We start from the raw sequence: 18,719 nt of genomic DNA, 5'->3' as shown, positions 1-18,719 counted from the left end.
TCTGAAAGAAATAAAGTATTTAACTGTTTTATTTTATTCCAGAATTGGATGCAAATTGCAGGCACAGTTCCCACTTCTGAAGGAACAAATACTGCCAAATTTCTGACAGGTAGCTACAGCACTTCTCCTACAAGGTCAGACTTCCATTATCAGGTGGGAAAACAAAAAAATTGATTGGGGCAATCCATTTGAGAAATGGGGATACAAGGACAGTTAAGCAACCTGTCAAAGTTCAGACAGATAGGTCCAGGGGCTATCATACTAGGTGATTTTATCTTGTTATAACAAAATGGAAAAGTCAGCTTTTTTCCTCCCCACTCCCCACTTCCTAGAAGTATCCCTCTTGAAGAAAAAGAGAGGGCATTATGATTTCTGATGGTTTGTTAGGAAAAGGGATTATTTTCTTAGACCCCAGTAGTCTAACTCTACTGCTTATGCCCTGTTCTTGCAGCCAGAATATGGAGGAGAAAGGCAGACCGCATGTTTACTTCAACATTCCTCCTCCAAATCACTGACAGTGAAGTGCGCTGGGAAAATAATTCACTGATTAAAAGATAATCAAAATGTCCATCAAAATGAAAGATCCCCCATCTCCCCTCTCCTATATATTCCCTCTCCTCTCAAGTGCTAGACATTTTACCATTCAACTTGATTTCATTTTTCAGGAAAGGAAGGTCATGCACAGAACTTTTGGGGCATGGGGGAACCGAGGCAACAGAACTACTTCCCTGGGGATTCCCTAATTCACCTGTTAATAGCCTGATGTAACTCAGGAGCATGATATTGTGACCTGAATCACACCAATTTGCCTCATTACCTGAGGTGCACACAGAGCCAATGCATAACCCTGCTGAAAAGCTAATGAATTCATCAATGAGAATTTTATTGAATGGGTATTTTCTCCACTGTGGATCCCAAACATTCACCAGTTTTCAAGTCAGGGAAAAAAAAAACAAGGCTGCCATTCTATGCACACTTATGAGGGGCAAAGACCCATAAAATACAACAGGATGATCCTGAATAGACATGCTTAAAAATGTCCTGCAATGCTGCTTGCACAAACAACTCTGAGGCCTTTTGACCCTGGATGTATGTGTATCAAAGCAACTGCCACACTTTGTATGAACATTCACATAAACCTAGAGGGAGTAACAAGAGGGAATATCAAAGAACCAATGATTCATTCACTTAGAGTAAAATGAAGGTACCCTAAAAGTTAGGATCAGATTAACTGAACTCGATGTATAAGTCTATGGACATTAATTTTCCCTATACAGATTTTGCATGGTTTATACTGATTCCACTCGCCAATGAGTGGGAGAGAAAATGGTGTTTTGGGCTTTGTGGCTACCATAGTATCTGAAAGCAAAGGTGCATGTTGCTTCCCAGAGAAATATCCTTGGTTCTTTATATAAATTAATGTCAGCTGGGATGGACAGATGGATTGCATCTGTCCATTTTGGTTTCACCCACTTTCTCACCCAATTTCAAGGGCAGTTTGGTGCATCATTTCAGAAAATGTGAACCAGGTAGGCTTGCATTAAAATAAGAAACAAACTGAAGCAGGCCTAGCCTGGGATGGGACTCCAGGATGTTAGCACTCTACAGAGAAGTAATATGTGAATAAGGTTGGGGAGGGAACAAGGAAACAGGGCAATATTCCCTTCTCTCCTGTGCCCTCCCCATTTGGTCACTGATTGTCAGACAAAGAAAATGAAAACAACAAAAAATTCCTTCCAGTAGCACCTTAAAGACCAACTAAGTTAGTTCTTGGTATGAAGTATCTTCAGATACTTCTTCAGATATTGGTATCTGAAGAAGTGTACATGCACACGAAAGCTCATACCAAGAACTAACTTAGTTGGTCTTTAAGGTGCTACTGGAAGGAATTTTTTTTTGTTTTGACTATGGCAGACCAACACGGCTACCTATCTGTAAAAGAAAATGAAGTGTGTCTGGGGGTTGAGGTCAGCTTGCAAGGAGAGTTTTGGGAGTCAGCAGGCTGGCAGGACTGAGATGGTGTTTTGAGTCCTCAGACTGGCTCTGCAAAAAAAGAAGAAGAAGTAAGGTGGCTCATTTTTCCTTCTGGGAGAACTCCATTTTTCAAATGGTTTAATTTCCAAACTAATCTGAGCAGAGCTTTGGGGAAATCACTTATCTCCATGAAAGGCTGTGGAAAACTCTGCATTCACTGTGCTTCATACAAAATTCGGATTATTTAAAGGAGAAAAGAATAAGAAAGGAGGATTCTTAACTCATTGGTTCCATTTCAGAAGCAGGCACAGGCACTTTGTAACTCCTAAAATCCAGGGAGAAATTCAGACAAGGAGAAATTTCAGAAGCACGTAAAAGATTTTTCAACAGGTGCCCTCTAGGAGGAGCTAGAGAATAAAGAATCTTTCCACGCCTGCAGTCCTAAACTTTTTATATATACAAAAACAAGGCAAAGAGGCAGATGTGCTTCCTATTAAAGTATATTTCTGGACTACAAAGTCCGTTGAGATGAGGACGTCTGGCTGGTTGAGAATGTCAAGTCGTGCTTCAGGGCCTTGTAGAGACCCACAAAGGATTCTGCCCACGTGTCTTTCTGGTGACCTTGGGACTGAGCTGCCCTATAGGCTGTGTAGACCATGGTCAACACTGTCCTCTCGAAATCTTCTTTCTTTAGCACCCCAGGGTGGCCCAGCAGCCTGGCATTCAGTCGGCGAATGTCCGTGATGCTTTTAGGGATGACGTCATTGCAGAGAGTGTCAAATGCAGTCGCCTTCCTCATCGAAGCCAGCTCCTCATCTTTGACAGAGATCTTCAGGTCGTCGTTGATCTGCAGCTCACTTAGAAGAAGCTGGGGCAGAAACACACAGAGGAGGAATGAGGCGAAGTTGTCCCAAAAGATGGCAGGGCAACCGTATTTTGGAGTGGTACCTTCCAAACAAAACTCAGCTCATTTTGCTGTTTGGGAGAACCCAGCCAGCCTCCCACAGGAACAATGCATAACATTTAGGTTAAATTTAGATTGTTTTTATTGGAACATAAAGCAGGCAAAGGGGCTGATTAGTTTAAAAATAAAATGGCAGGAGGCAGGTCAGCAGCCCTTACAGCTGTAGTCCATCACTCAGCTGTGTCTGAGACCACGTTCTTCTGAAGCCAGCATCTAACCCACCATCTACTTGGTCTACGATTTCTGTTAAAATATTGCTCTGGGGCAGGGCCACGGAACCTGTGGCTTTCCACATGTTGTTGGACTTCAATTCCCATCAGCCCCTGCCAGCATAGCCAATAGCCAGGGATGCGTACCCATCAACATCTTGGAATCCCACTGTATTTGATTATATATTGTTCTTATATTCAACTACTAAAATATTCAAAACAACAACAACAACATCTTGGAATCCCAAGACGTGTGTCTTCCCACCCATGCTCCTGTATGAGTCACAGCACCCAAAATGGTTGCCGTGCTCTTGCGTGAGAAAATGGGATGTCCTGTTTTTTCTGGGACATTTGCAGGCTGTGCGGGATGATGGCTCCCCATTCCTGCTTTATGGTGACAACTTTAAGCATGTTTATTGGATTCAGCAATGAAGCTACGGATTGACAGTGACAACTCTACGCTTCTGTGATTCCTTGATTCTATATTTGATGTGGGAGAGAGCCTTTCCATATGCCTACTGTGATTAGGGAATCACAGTAAACTGATTCTTCCCTAATGCCCTAATGCCCGTAACTTTATTTCAGCGGCGTGGATGGCTGCTCTTAAACATGAGAGCAAAAGCCCACAAATAAATGCCATGACATCTCTCCGCCAGTAGCATAGAGCATAGTAGGGCAGAGGCAGTCACCTGCCCTCTGAACAGGTGAATCACGGCTGGTTACTGAGAGGAGGAGGATGGGTGAGACAGCAGGAAGGCAGCATGCTGCAAACACACTGGCGGGAGCACCAGGTTGGCTTTGCCAGTGCATTTGTGCTGTGCCACCTGCCCTGCCACCTCGCCCCTCCCCTTCATAAACAGCAGTGAGTCAACAAGTGTTTCTGTCCCACCAGGCTATTCAACACCACTCTGCATCAAGCTCCTTATTCTCTGTGCTGCCTTGAAGATATTGCTATATCTGGTATATTTCTACACAGAAAGATAGTTCTCTGGTGTATACTGAACCTCAAACAGAAGGTCCACATCATCCTGAGACTTCTGAAGCACTGGGTTGAGGAGAGCTGCCGAAGATCTCTTCACTCGCTGAGCGGATGGGAAGAGCATCGCTGGGGAGGAAGGGAGAGATAAGAAAGAAGCTGTTGCGCTCACTGTGCAGCTGCCCCTGCTACCCACCCCAGCCTGTCAGGGCTGCTGTTTTTCAGAGCTGCTGCTCATCGGGCAGAAATGCAGCCTTTCATTTAAACCATACCTTTTGAACTTCTGCCCGGCACTGATAATTATAATAAATCTGGTATCTGAGCTCTGAAAAGCCTTGGCTCAAACTGAAATAATTACTCCCTTTTAAAACATTCTGTTCCTTCCTTCTAACACCATATTCCAATACTTTTCTTCTTGTTCCAATGGGGAAGATTATTCAGTCTGAGGCCCAAATTCCCCTCTGAGCACAAGGCATTATGGGAGTTCAAGGACACATTCCTGCCAGGCAAAAACACTTGGGGTGTGTAACAAGAGGCATAGAGGGGTGTGCTTGAGGAGAGGGGGTGTGGCAGGTGGAGAATTCTGAGGGCCAGATGGAGAAGGCAGGGGGCCGCATTCAATCCATCCAGGCCTGAGGTTCCTCTGTGGGAATTTTCCAATGTTATCCTGATGACAGTGAAGAGTCTGAGGAGAAGCAGCAGCAAAACCCCACACCCACTGATGGAGGTTCTGATTCTGAATCTGAAACTGACTCAGATGGTTCAGAGGATTTCAAGAGTGCTAAGGCCTCTCTGCGACCCTCTGAAGGCTTTGATCGAGAATTGGAGGAACCACTGTTCACTACAGGCCACTTTTCTCCTAAGAAAGAAGAGGAGAGCCTTGAAGACTTACATCTAATTTGCAGGTCTGAAAGAGCCACAAAAGGTAGACCTCCAAAGAGATTTGCTGATGAATTTGCTAAAGCAGCTAAAGCTGTAACTGCTGTTAATAGCTCCAAGAAGGTATTTGAACCTTCAAACTTCCAAGAGATCCAGGCTTTGGACTCGAAGGATGCTGAGCCATGGTTAACTGCTAATGGGAGCACAGTAAGAACATATGAACATAATGTTCTGCTGGATCAGGCCAATGGCCCATCTAGTCTAGCATCTTGTGGCCAACCAGATACTTGTAGGAAGCCCACATGCAGGACCCGAGCGAAAGAGCACTCCATCTTCCACCCAGCGGTTTCAAACAGCTGGCATTCAGAAGCATGACTGCCTTTAAACATGGAGGCAGAGCGTGGCCATCAGAACTACTGGTTAACAACAACCTTATCCTCCATGAATTTCCCCAATCCTCTTTTAGAGCCATCCAAATTGATGGCCATCTCTCTCTCCTGTGGGAGATAAAGATTTTGCTCATTGTTTCAACCCTTTGGACCCACACTATGGGGGTGAGATCTTTAAATCAGAAGTCCTTTTTTATTATTCTTTATATATCTGGTTGGCCACTGAGAAAACAGGGTGCTGGACTGGAAAGAATTGAGGCTGGTCAATGTCCATCCGTCCCCCACACCGTGTCATCCTCACAATGGCCCTGTGAGGAAGGGGTTGCAATCCAGGCCTCCATTCCTCCTCCTCCTCCTCCTCCTCCTCCATTCCTTTTAGGTTCTGCTCTCCTTTGCATTCCCTTCCCTCCTGCCTGAGCTGCAGCACCTTCCGCACAATGTTCTGCCTTGAAATCTTGAAGTGTTAATTGCTTAGTAATTAAAACTTCAATCACCCAGCAGTTACAATGTTTATTTGCTAAACAACCGCTGGCAGGGATCCAGGCTACAATGATCAAATTAATAACTTTTAAAGCACCGTTCTTTGGGGAACATAGCTCATGGAAAGGTCTGTTCCCGAGGGATAGATGAATTAATCCATTGCAAAACAACTAAGGGCTCACACAGATTTCCTTTCATGCCACCGTTTCCAGACCCTCCAAGTGTCTCTATTTTCCAGGGACAGTCCCTGATTTACAGTAGCCATCCCAGTTTCTGATTTGATCCTGGAATTGTTGGGTATTCCCTGGCTCTCTAATTATTTATGGCTTTTATTTTATTGCTGCTGGTGATCTTGAAAACCTCACGTCCTTCCATCCCAGGCCACTGGGCACGCTAAGACTTCTATCTCCTCCCATTTATGCATGTGGTTTCTTGTTTCGTTAGCTTGCTCTTCCTTAGGCTTTACTCAGTAAATGCATCATCACCAATTGCCAGTGATTCATTTTGCAAATCGTGCTAAAACAAAAAGGGTCTTGAGATGGAGAAAGATGTACCGACAATATTCGGTGCAGTGTTTACAAAACCACACAGAAACTTTTCTGCTGACTCGGCTTCCCCCTACACCAACGCAGAGCTGTGACACTTGTTCCGTATCAGAGAATAGGATGGCAGGATTAATGCGATTTGCCATCTCCATCTTCTCCCCCTGGAGGAGTTTATGTAAAACAATTATTTCATCTCAACATGCACTAATTTATTTTAATGATGCCTCCGACTCACATCATGTACAGTAATTGTGACTGCTTGGGAGACAGGAGATCCCTGATCCAGCATAGGACTGGATTTCAAAATACACCGAATTAGGAAACTCTCAGCCCAATTAATGCTCTGCTTTGCTTTGGACCACATCAATGAGTCCAAGAGGGGGGGGTCTTGCTGTCTGGGCAGCCCAGGACCTCCACACATGATGCCCAAGATTGCGTCCCAGATAGGTCACTTCAGTGCTGGTCACTTTAGTGCTGCTATTGCAGCAAAATAAATGTAGGAGGCAGCAGTTACTTTGACTTGCAATGGCTTTCTGGGATCTCCAGCATATAGACTTTCCCATCACCAGCTGCTAATCCCTATGTTAATTGGGGAGGGCAGGGACTGAACCTGGCTGTGCCCCACTGCTTCCTGGTGGTTTTCTTACTGTTCTAATATTTTAACCAGATGTGTGACCCTCCAGGTGTTGTTGAACAACCTCCTTCAGTCATGCTATCTGGAACTGATGGGGTTTGGAGTTCAAGAGCATCCAGATATCCATAGGTTCCACATCCTTACTATAAGGAATGTCTGCCTGTAGGCAGATCGAACAAGCCCGCTAAAGTAGGGATGGGGAACCAGTGGTTACCCTTACACTGGTGGACTAGAACTTCCATCAATCCCATCCAACATGGCCAATGACCAGGGCTGATAGGATTTAGAGTCAGGTGTGGCTTGCACAATAAGTTAGACCAGCTCTGCTGGTTCTGGTTTGTTTCTTTTTACTATGGAAGGAGGTGGTCAGTGGGTGAAGGCATGGTGGGTGCTTTCAATTCGGAAACAAGCCAGCACTTCATCCTGCTGCAGCCACTGCCAGCCCGCTGCTGTGCTGTGCACCGTGTGAATCCTCAAATGGCCCTGGGAAATTGCTTAATTCAAAGTGCATTGGCTTTGCTGCCTGCCAGGCACACAGCGAAAGAAGACAAGCAGTGGGAAACCAGCATGGAAGAGGATAACTGGCCACTCTTCCTGGTGGGCATCACATGGAGATGCTGGTTGCATCAGACAGTACTTTCAGGTGGGGACTGTTGACATGGCCTCCACTATTTGTGTTGGCACGGTGACAGAATCTGACCATTGCAAATTCCAATGCGAACTGCTTTTAACTGCACCTCCTGAAGGAGAATATAAGCATCCACTGGATTTTCCACATCTCTAAATGTTGCAGTATGGCATCCCAAAATACATCCATCCCCCCTTTTTTTTCAGTATTTAAGGAATTTTTATTAAAGCAAGAATCTTATAATCCAAATTATGGTTCTTTGCTCAGCTATCAATTCCTACTGTTAAAGGACAGTTGCTTTTCACTCCCATGGGGAAGATAAATCTACCTTCCACTCTCGGCACTAGGTCGTCAGCACCCTGACCGTGATCTCACTGGTATTATGTCATAGATTATAGGCATTTTCCTGGGGTGCCTCTAGACTGTCACTATTCTGCAGGAAGGATTCATCCACACACCAAAATTTTAGTTTTCCACATTCAAAATAGATCAAATTGCTCTCTTGCTCTAGCACAACAAATCCACTTTCAAAAAGAATCAGGCTTCTTTGCAGTTTGGAGAGTGACAGGGGCATGCACTGAAAAGTGTGGAATGACTGAATGACCAGCAGGCATAAACACCTTGCAAGCAAATCAAAATGAATGAAGGACAAATGCTCATTGCTATATAACCACTCAGCAAACAAATCAGAACAAATGCTCAATAAATACTGCATATAATCTCATCTCTGCTTAAGCTTTGCACAAGCAAATCGGAATGAATGCTCAATGAACAGGGTGTCTGGAGCGGGAAGCTAGTCATATATTTTAAAAAGGCCATTGTTTTGCTTAGAAGTTAATGCTTCTAAGAAACAGAATGCAAGCACTGGTCCTGACTAGCAAAAATGTGTTTATATGTCTGCTGATGCTGCCAGGGCAGGATTTTGGGGGCACAAGCCCAGGAACCCAGTCAGCAGAATGGGCAAGAGGGTCCGCTGAATGCAACAGGACTTGTGTGCCACATTTTGAAGGAAGTGATGAAATGCAGCAGTGGCCAGGGACTATGGGAGCTGTAGTCCAGCACAATCTGGAGGGCCATAGTTTCCCCATCCCTAATCTAAAGAGAGGCCATTAAGCCCAGAGTCTCAAATTACCTACTGTATTTTTTGCTCTATAATATGCACTTTTTCCCTCCTAAAAAGTAAGGGGAAATGTGTGTGCGTCTTATGGAGTGAATGCAGGCTGTGCAACAATCACTGAAGCCAGAAGAGCAAGAGGGATCGGTGCGCAGCGATCCCTCTTGCTCTTCTGACTTTAGGGATAGCCACGCAAAGCCTCTTGAGCACAGCCGGAGCGCTCCTCCCTCTTCACTCAAGAGGCTTTGCGTTGCTTTCTTGTTTCTTGTTTTCCTCCTCTAAAAACTAGGTGTGTCTTATGGTTGGGTGCGTCTTATAGAGCAAAAAATACGGTAAGTACACCTAAGTTGCTATTAGATGAAGTGATCATGCAATATCCTTTCAAAGGACGGAGAATGGAAGAGGGAGGGAGAGAATTATCCCACATACTTCCCAAATTCAACCACAGCTGCAATTTGTAGAATGCTTTGAAATCTGAAGATGCAGATTTAAAGATGAGGCCCCAACTCCACTCACCTGGGCATAAACCCGACTGAATTACGTAGGATTGTGCTGCAAATCCTTTGAAACAGCACAGATGTATGCAAAATTGTTTCGCTGTAAAGAATTCATTCCAAGCAGGAGGAAACACTTGACGTCATGGGGCAGTTTGGCTCAGCAGATGAGCCCCACCGTCATGGAATTAAGGGTGGGGTGCCCCCATTTTCCAGGAAGTCTAGAAAGGAAAACCAGACTCCACCAAATGATCTCTTCAGAGAACATGACATAAAGCCAGACTCCAGACAGAGAACAAGCATCTCTCCAAATCTCATTACAATGTTCTCTGCTCTTTTCCTCTTAAAGAAGGTGAGGCCCTGGCAATGAGCCTAATGGCTAAGAGCCCTCAGGCTCTCGTGCGTCTGGCAAAAATTGCCCTTAGGTGGGTTTGAGAAAGGGAGTGGTCAGCAGGCTAGGCTATTGCGGGTGGAATCACTCCCTCTTCTCCCTCTAGAAGGAGGAGCAGCAGATTTTATGCTGCAAAAGGAGTCTACTGTCTCCTGCTTATATGAATTCAGCTCTTTCATAATCTTAGAAAGCAGTACTCTTATTTAAAAATGAATCGGAATAATAGCTGGTCTGTGGAACTTCACTGAGTGCCAATTCTAGCTAGGCATGATTTGTTTTTATTCTTGGGGCAGAGCTGTGGAAAAGATAATCATAACCTCAGGCAAGCCAAAAGTGTGACCCTGTAGACAAGAAGCTTCTGTAAGTGTCTGTGAATATTTGCATTTATGTGGAATTAGAGGTATTGGGTTTGATCCAGACTGATCTGGGGTTAGATCCAGACTAAAAGTGCAGGCCTAACTCTGTCCACTCAGAGGTATTTCCTACTGAATTCAGTGGGATGGGTGATCTTATTCCCAGGTGCTTTTAAAGCAGAGATTGGATGGCCATCTGTCATGGATGCTTTAGTTGAGATTTCTGCATTGCAGGGGGTTGGGCTAGATGACCCTCAGGGTCCTCAACAACTCTAAACATTTATGATTCTATAGTTCAGGTAGGGATGAGTAAATCTGACAATCATCTTGCCACATAAAGATGGGCAAATCTGGCAATTTAGGTTGCTCCCTGTCTCTTCTTTTTCCAATCTTAAATTCAATCCTCCACATTTCCACATCAGTTTGCAATTAAAAAAAAGCCTTTGTGAAAATTCATCTGCACTTTAGTGCAAACCTAGTCCAAATATACACTGCTTTGACTGCATTTTTGCCTAATGTAACCTTTTTGCAAAGCTTCAGGATACTTGAACCAGCCGAATGGTTGGTTGGGATAGAGATGGCCTGAGAAAAAACAGCTTGAGATTTTATTCCTTTTCCTAGGGACACTGAGAAGGAGGCTAAAACCTTGACATTTGGCAACCCTCGCCAGGATTGGCAGACAAGTCGTTCCAAAAATATCTACCACATCTCTGTGGTTATTTCATGCTGCACTTATTTACAATGAACCCTAAATGTTAATAATTAGCTGGCTTTGCCGTGTGCAAGCAACCCATTTTTTCAGATGTCGCTGACCGCATAGTCCTCATTCCATGGAGAATGCTGCATATGGCTCATTACAGACATCTGTCCTTAATATATCCTGCCCTGATTCAACTGACAATGGATAATTATTGTTCGTTTACAGCTTCTTGGGGAGGGGGGGAGCCACACAGAGGAAGAAATACATTTTTTTAAGTGTTCAGATTAGTGCTGCACCAAATTTTGGCCACTAAAAATATGGGGGATAATAATATCCCACCCATCCCTTCCCCACACTGCACTGCAACCAAGCCATGGTGTCTCATTGATTCAGCAACAAGCTTGGAATAAAGAAGGACACTGCACTTTGAGAAGGACGTAGAGCAGGGGCTGATGGGAGAGGTAATCCAATAACATCTGGGGGTCACAAGCTCCCCATATTTGATGTAGAAAAAGTGGTCCAAAGAAGGTCAGCAAAGATGGAAATTGGAAAGTAAGTCTTGTGAAGAAAAGAGGTAAAGGAACTCAGTATGTTTAACCTGGAGAAGTGGAGCAGGGTAAGGCAGAACTGTTAGAATTCCTGCTCCATGATTGCAGTCATGGGATTGTTGTCTTTCACATGACTGTATATGTTTTGACTCCACAGAGTGGGAAGTGACGGAGACAGGATACTTGTGTTACTGTGTTCTGTGAAGTGGGACAATTGTCCTTTGTTCTTTCTCTAGCTGTCTGATGCTAGAGAGAGAGGGAACCATGTTGCAGTGCTCTCTGTGTGTTTATATGTAAATAAAGTAGATTAGCCAAAATGCTGAGTTGCTGAGGTCTGTCATGCAATGCTGTGAAGACTCTACGGATCCCTAAGTGTGCCGGTGTCGGTTGGCATCGGTCGCTGTGATTTTTGGGCTGAAGAAAGCTTTTGAAGCTCCTGAACGAAAGACCAGGAAGGAGAGAACATGCCAGTTGGGCATATGTCTCTGCCAGGGTCCTACTTGAGTGTAGGCACTTTGGATACCTGAATCATAGAATCATAGAGTTGGAAGGGATCCCTAAGGATCTAGTCCCAACCCTCCAAAGGATTACACCTAGAAAGAGGGCAAAGACTTGTTTGTTCTCCGTTGCCCCAAGGAACAGAGCGTGATCTAAGGAGCTTAAATTCCAGGATGACAGATTTCAGCTGAACAATAAGATAACAGCAAAAAGCAGTATGGACAATGGAATCAATTACTCACTGGTAGGGATGGGGGGGTTGCATTGAAAGGGGAACCTGCCAAATTTCTCAGAAACAATGTGTGAACACAGCTATGCCAGATCTGCATTCTCTGAGACACAGCTATCCTTTAAAGTTCACGGGGGAAAGTGCATACAAAAATGTTTATATTAGGAGAAATTTGCATGGAAAAGGTGAAGGATTTTCATAAGGACTAAATCTGCCCCCCACCCACCCCACAAAGTGATATGGAAGTGCGGAGAACTGAATTTTGAGATTGGAATAATGAAAAACCGAGGGGGAAATGAAGTTGACAGAGTCGCCCATCTCTAGCTAGCGAGTGAGTGAGTGTGTGGACTCTCTCACTGGAGGTCTTCAAGTGGAATGGCGCTGGGCAGCGGCTGTGGTCCTCTAGATGTTATTGGACTCCAACTTTCACAAGTCCTAACCATCACAACCAATGGACAAGAATGATGGAAGTTGCCATCTTGTGACACCTAAAGGGTGTCATCTCTCTATCTCTGGGTTTCCCGCAACAAGCAGGGAGTTGGACTAGTTGACCTACGATACCCCATAAAACTGTATAATTCTATGGACAGATTTGTTTCAAAATATCCAAATCAGGCAAAGGCTTTCTCTCTTTTAATTTTAAAAAAATTACAAATTAAACTTGTCCTGTAAGCCAAAGTTCTCTCAAAAACCTGTGGATTTTGGGGCAGTCCCAACAATCTTGGCTAAGAAGTGTTTTTCTTCTCCATTACAGACAGTGCAATCAAAGCAAAGACAGACCCAGTGCCAAATAACAGCGGAGAGATCAAACAGGTTAGGACATTATTACAGACTTCTTTTTGTTCATTTTAGCCACAATGACCTCGAAGTAACCCATGAACTTAACTTTCCCTATTTCCTAGGGGTGCTTAAAGGACTCCTGGTAAAATGCCATCTGGAATATGCTAATTTACAAGCATAGATGCCTTTGGGCACCTTAAGGAAACTGGGGTCTCTGTGGCCTTGAAGTTTGCAGCGTGATCAGTTGCCCTGTAAGCAACATTTTACTTTAAAAAGTGGGGAAGGGCAAGAAAATTGGGTCCTGGCCACCCCTTAACAATGCCCCAACTATTAATCACCAGCAAAACGAACCAGATATTGCCATATTCCATACCAAGCTCTAAACATTTCCAGGGAGCTTTTTCGAACGCGGTGGAACATTTTGATCCCAGCAGAAACGAAAAGGGAAACTCCCGTTAGTTAAATATCCAGTTCTCTAAGGGGGATCTGAGGACACAGAAGCACATCCAGCTGAAACTCATCTGCTTCCCAATCTACGTCTCCGGATGTGCCTTTTCATGCAGACGGGGTCAGGCATTCCTATTTGGGGCCATTGGTTCTTGCACATGAGTAGAGATGGATCCGGCCCCCTGTATATGAGCAAGATGATTATTGCAAGTGCTCGTCTGCCTGCCTCCATAAGCAGTGCAACACACAAATAAGTTACCATGCTTTTTTTAAAAAATGATGCTCACAAATCCTCAATAACCCTAAGAAATGAACGTGTACAGTACCCCAACACTGGGAGTGATATGGAGTGACAATTGAAGGGGTCCTGCTAATATTCCTTAGAGACAAGCAAGTCAAAAGGGAGGCTTTTAGCCCCTGCCACTGAACGAGAGGCCCATTGTGCTTGCCAGATGGTGGCACAGTGGTTAAAGTGTTGAACTAGGACTTGGGAGACCAGGGTTCAAATTACCACACTGCCAAGAAGCTCGCTGGGTGACCCTGGGCCTGTCACTCTCAGGCTAACCTACCTCACAGGGTTGTTGTGAGGATAAAATGGGGAGGAAGAAAATTAAGCATTCCCCCTTGAGCTTTTTGGAGAAAAGGTGAGATATGAATGTATTAAAAATAAAAAATAAAGAATATAGTTTAGCACCATGCAGGAGGGCAACTGCCAAGTGCACCACAACTCTTGTGAAGGCCACTTATGCCATCACTGCTGTGTACTCAGGAAGGGAAGTGGAATCTCAGTTCCAGGGGCCAAATGTGGCCCTTGGGAGTCCCCCCAGCTCACACACATCACTGCCCCGAGTCTGCATCCTCCTTGAGATTGTGGAGAGCGGTTGGCCTGACCAGCCCGTGACTCCGGATTCTGATCCTGCTTTTGGCTTAACTGGGTGGCATACCCTCCAACATCTTGCTGATCAAAACCAGGATGCTCATATTTTTTTTGCCCCCCTAGTTCTTGCAGGAGCCAGCTGACTTGCACCAGAGCGCTGGACCAAAAACCTGGGACATTCCGGGATCCAATCAGAAGCCAGGATGGCTTCTGTAATTCTGAGATGTCCGGCTCAAGTTGAGATGGTTGAGGGGTACGGGATGGTGTGGTGGGTGGGTGTGGAAACCAGCCTGTGATACAAAGGGGAAACTGACCTTTGTCACCCTGCCCACTTTTGCATCTGGCCCCACCCACCACTGGCATGGTTCCCTGGAAAAATACCCAGAAAGGAATGCAGCCCTTAGGCTGAAAATGGTTTCCCATCCCTGCACTCAAGTGTGAGAGCCCCAACTGCTGGATCTCCTTCCTCCGTTCAGAATTCCTTGGCACAAAAACTGGCTGTCTACCAGTGAGTCACCAGAAGAGCCATTGATGGAGCCAAAGCTAACCAGGCTAGCCCCCAGCAGGCTCTCCAAATTGGTTCATGGCCACCCAACTGGCGTGGAGAACCTGACTCATGTGTGTTAAGCAGCATGGCTCCTGCATATCACTTATTCACCTTCTACACATGTGTCTGGCCTGACTGATTTCTGGATAACCTAGAAAGGAATGTAGATCTCTGGGTTGCTACAGATTTATTTTTTTACAGGTATGTGATGGTAACAACCCAGGCTGAACCTGGATTAAGTAAAAAGTTCTCATTCCAACATCTCCACTTTTAATAGTAAAAAAGTTTTATCCATTTTTAAACTCCCATTGGCTTTTAAAATTCCCAGAAGGAGTCCAGAAGCTTTCTATGCTATAGTTGATCATTTTAAGGTGTGACGTATCTGTGCCATGAGAAATTGTTATGTGGTAGATGAATGGACGCACAGAGGCAGGGCTGGGGAGGTTGCACACCATAACCATTTTGGCTACCTGGAGCAAATGTCTTTGGCACTATGCTATCACCTTCAGAAGTAAGTCAACTTTTCTTATTGGAACTGATAGCAACAAGCAACACAGCAGGATAAGCTTTGAGAAGCATTGAATGATTCTGTTGGTTTGCAGGCATACAATGCATTCTGTACCACCACTTTGCATGTAAGCATTCTGGGGCAGATTCATGTCCCACCTGATCCCAGTTATACAGGACTGCAGGACTGCAGCAGCATCCTAATAATATGTCAATCAACCTTCCCCCCCACTACTCCATGCAGTATGTTCTGCAAATAATGGTCATTTGCGACTGAGGCAGGTGGGAGTTTTAGTCCACAGTATCTGGAGGGCACCAGGTTGAGAAAAATGGAAGGCCATGTCAGGGGAGTTGTATGGCTCTATCCCAATTTAGCCTTGCCTTTTTTCTGCGCTCACACCTAGGTGGTTACATCTCCACTTTCAATAGTGAAAAAGTATTATCCATTTTTAAACTCCATTTTAAAATTCCCAGAAGAACTCCAGAAGCTTTCTGGAGTCCTCCTTTGGGACAGCCCAAGTATATCAGCAAGTGAATGTATTAGATGGAGTACAAGGTTTGCCACACCAGCACAGTGTTTGCAACCAGAACCCGCAACAGGAGCCAATCTAGAGTATTGCTCTGGTGTCATCAAATGGGGCAATGCTACAGTCGATCATTTTAAGGTGCAATGTATCAGTGCCATTGCCTGCCTTTCTGTGCTCACACCTAGGTGGTGACATAGGATGAAGCTATAGGGAAGTTGCTTCTAAGCTGCTGCGGTAATATATGAATAGAGGTGGATAAATAATGTATACTCCTGTTTTAAGAAATGCTGCTACTTAGCTTTCCTAAGATGAGATGAGGCCCAGAGCTGGGTTTAAAGGCACGTGGCACAGAGACCCCTTGCGGAAGCTAAGCAGTTCTGGCTCTGGTTTTGAAAGCTTCTTTGAGATCAATAAAAGAATGGTGATATACATATAATAAATATACATATAATAAATATTGGTGGCAGCCGGGTGCGTGTGAAGTTAAGCTGAAATAAAAGAGGCATGCCAACATTTCTTTAAAAGAGGAATCAACCATTCTTCCTTAATTTCCCTTTACATTGCGAGAAAAAGCAGAGCTCAAGATAGGATTCCACCGCAATGTGTTTAAAATCAGCTCAAATGCACAGCTGCATGTGGTTGAGTGTAGCAAAAAAATTCAGTTCAGGTCTTTGGCTTGCAGGGTTTCTGTTTGTGTGAACAGAGTCCATGTAAAAACATATGAGACCAATTAGTAGTGTTCGTTTACAGGACTGAATTCCAGATAGGGACCCTGTGGTTTCAATGTCCACCTTTTACAGCTGGAAGAGAATCTATGTTAAAGTCAATTTTTTGCAAGAAAGAAAACAGGGGGCTGTTTTATGAAGTGGATGGGAATAGACGAACATAAGCAAACAAGCAAATACGCAGACCACTCTCAAGAGCTGGCAGAGGGAGATGGGGAGAGGGAGCCCTCAATTGATCTCTCCTGTGCAACACCTCTGTTTCTCTGCTGTAAGCAATTTATATTTATAACTCTTACCTCGGTTCCACCTGGGAGGCACAGTGGCATGAGCATTGTAATATAACAATAGCAGCAGCACCGTCTTCAAGTGCATCCTTGATTGTCCAAAAATAGTGCCCTAGCTGTGCCTATAGGTTAGGCCTTTCTTCCCAACCTTCTCCTTGTATCTGTAACAGCCAGCAAATTCTTCTCCTCTTCCCTCCTGGTAGCAGGAAAAACTTGCTGAGCGCAATTTTTTTCCTGACAAACTAGCGGCACCTCGCCTTAAACCAAGTCTCTTTGGGATCAGGGAATTCATTTGCACAGTCGGGCTCTGTTTTATATCCACATCTGGAATGACTCATGACGCATGTGAGTTTGCTGGCAGCTGTGGGGGTATATAAATATCATTACATTTTTGTATTTCAGTTCCATTCAGTAGTCAGGCCAGTTGGAATTTCCCTGTGTCAACAGACACAAGTAGCTGTATTAAGGAGCACTATTAAATCTTTAGGGTTGCAGTCTGCTATACGCGTGTCCTCGTGATCAAAGCCTGAGCTCTTGGAGTGACACATTGGATGCATAAATGAGGGAGTGGGTCGTGCTCATTGAGAGAATGTTCTGTTTTTCTCGGTGCCAATTTATTTTACAGAGAACATTGGAAAAGACTTCAGCCAATCAGGTCGCTACTGGGTGGAAGGTGTGTAGAAGTCAGTCCTTGACTTGGATTGATGCTCTTGTAAAACAATATTTAATAACAAACCGGACACATTTATGGAAGATATAGTGAGCTTTTAGTGAGACCACATTCATATTCTCACAGCATGCAGTTTGAAGAATGAGCATGATCCAGCCAAAGTTAAGTGCTTTTAAGGTTTGCTGTTTTTGATGGCACATCTCTAAGCAAGGCTTAATGCTCTCCCATTGAATTCATAGCACCCTCCAGATTTTTGGGTGTGTGTGTTGAACTACAATTTCCATTGTAGTTCTGTCCATTGGCCATGCTGACTAGGAATAACGGGAACTGTATTCCAACAACTTTTGGTGGGCACTTCATTGGTCACCCAGGGCTAGATTGCTCCAAATCTTAAGTGCCATTATAAAAATGGATTTAGACACCCCCTGCAGATTTTTGGCGAATTCTATAGGAAATAATAAACCTCCATTCTCTAGTTCACTCTTCCTCAGCCTCTGATGGTGCAGCATCTCTGAGAACCCAGTCTGCCATCTTGATGTCGTTCACAGCACCATGATTGGCAAGGCCTTCTGACTCCCTATTCTCGAACAACAGCAACAAACCAAAACTCCCCGCACCTTCTCCCCCAGATTAGATTGCTGGGGAAAGTATACTGTTTACTGTCCTGATCACAAATTCCCTGGGCGAGTATGTATTCAGAGGCACCCTCACCCTTCCTTCTTAATAAGAACCGTCAAGTGGAGTAGACCCACTGAAATTAATAGCCAAGAGTAATGTTGCTCCATTAATTTCAGTGAGTTTACTCTGAGTAGCAGTTAGTCGAATGCAACCAAACTGAGCCACAATTTTGCACTTGGCTCTGGTTGGTGGGCCTCATGGTTCTAGTAAGAGCCAAAGCAGATGCCACAAATCTGAACTGTGTCGGTGCCTACTCCTGGTCTGCCATCCTTCTACAGAGATTCAGCTGAGGAGGGTGCCCTATGCTGGCTACTGAGAAGTGTTGTGCTGCTGCTGTTGTCCCAAGCAGCAGTCTAGCTACATTTTCCCTCTGTTAAAAAACAGGGGCGGAAAGGGGAAGCCACCACTGCTCACCACTATTTCATTTAGCACAGGCATAGGCAAACTCCGGCCCTCCAGATGTTTGGGACTACAATTCCCATCATCCCTAGCTAACAGGACCAGTGGTCAGGGGTGGTGGGAATTGTAGTCCCAAATATCTGGAGGGCCAGAGTTTGCCTGTGCCTGATTTAGCACTTATGTACCATTTAAGATAAAAACACCGAAACACCATACAGTATAAGAATATACCACAATAATCAATATAAAATTTAATCAGTGGAACATACAGCT

General features: G+C 44.6%; 1 protein-coding gene across 1 annotated transcript; it reads right to left on the bottom strand.

Annotated features, from left to right (window-relative positions):
• Nucleotides 1-2,408: 2,408 nt before the first annotated feature.
• Nucleotides 2,409-16,982, bottom strand: FAM180A (family with sequence similarity 180 member A). Its single transcript, XM_028746903.2, has 3 exons — nt 16,712-16,982; nt 4,152-4,252; nt 2,409-2,842 (listed from the first exon to the last, which is right to left on the bottom strand). The coding sequence occupies exons 1-3, from the start codon at nt 16,785-16,787 to the stop codon at nt 2,486-2,488; spliced, it is 534 nt and encodes a 177-aa protein (XP_028602736.1). The 5' UTR covers nt 16,788-16,982; the 3' UTR covers nt 2,409-2,485.
• Nucleotides 16,983-18,719: the final 1,737 nt, after the last annotated feature.

This window comes from Podarcis muralis, chromosome 10, assembly GCF_964188315.1.
Source record: "Podarcis muralis chromosome 10, rPodMur119.hap1.1, whole genome shotgun sequence".
Taxonomy (NCBI): domain Eukaryota; kingdom Metazoa; phylum Chordata; class Lepidosauria; order Squamata; family Lacertidae; genus Podarcis; species Podarcis muralis.
Note: the sequence above shows the minus strand (reverse complement) of the source record. Positions and strands in the feature narration are given on the sequence as shown.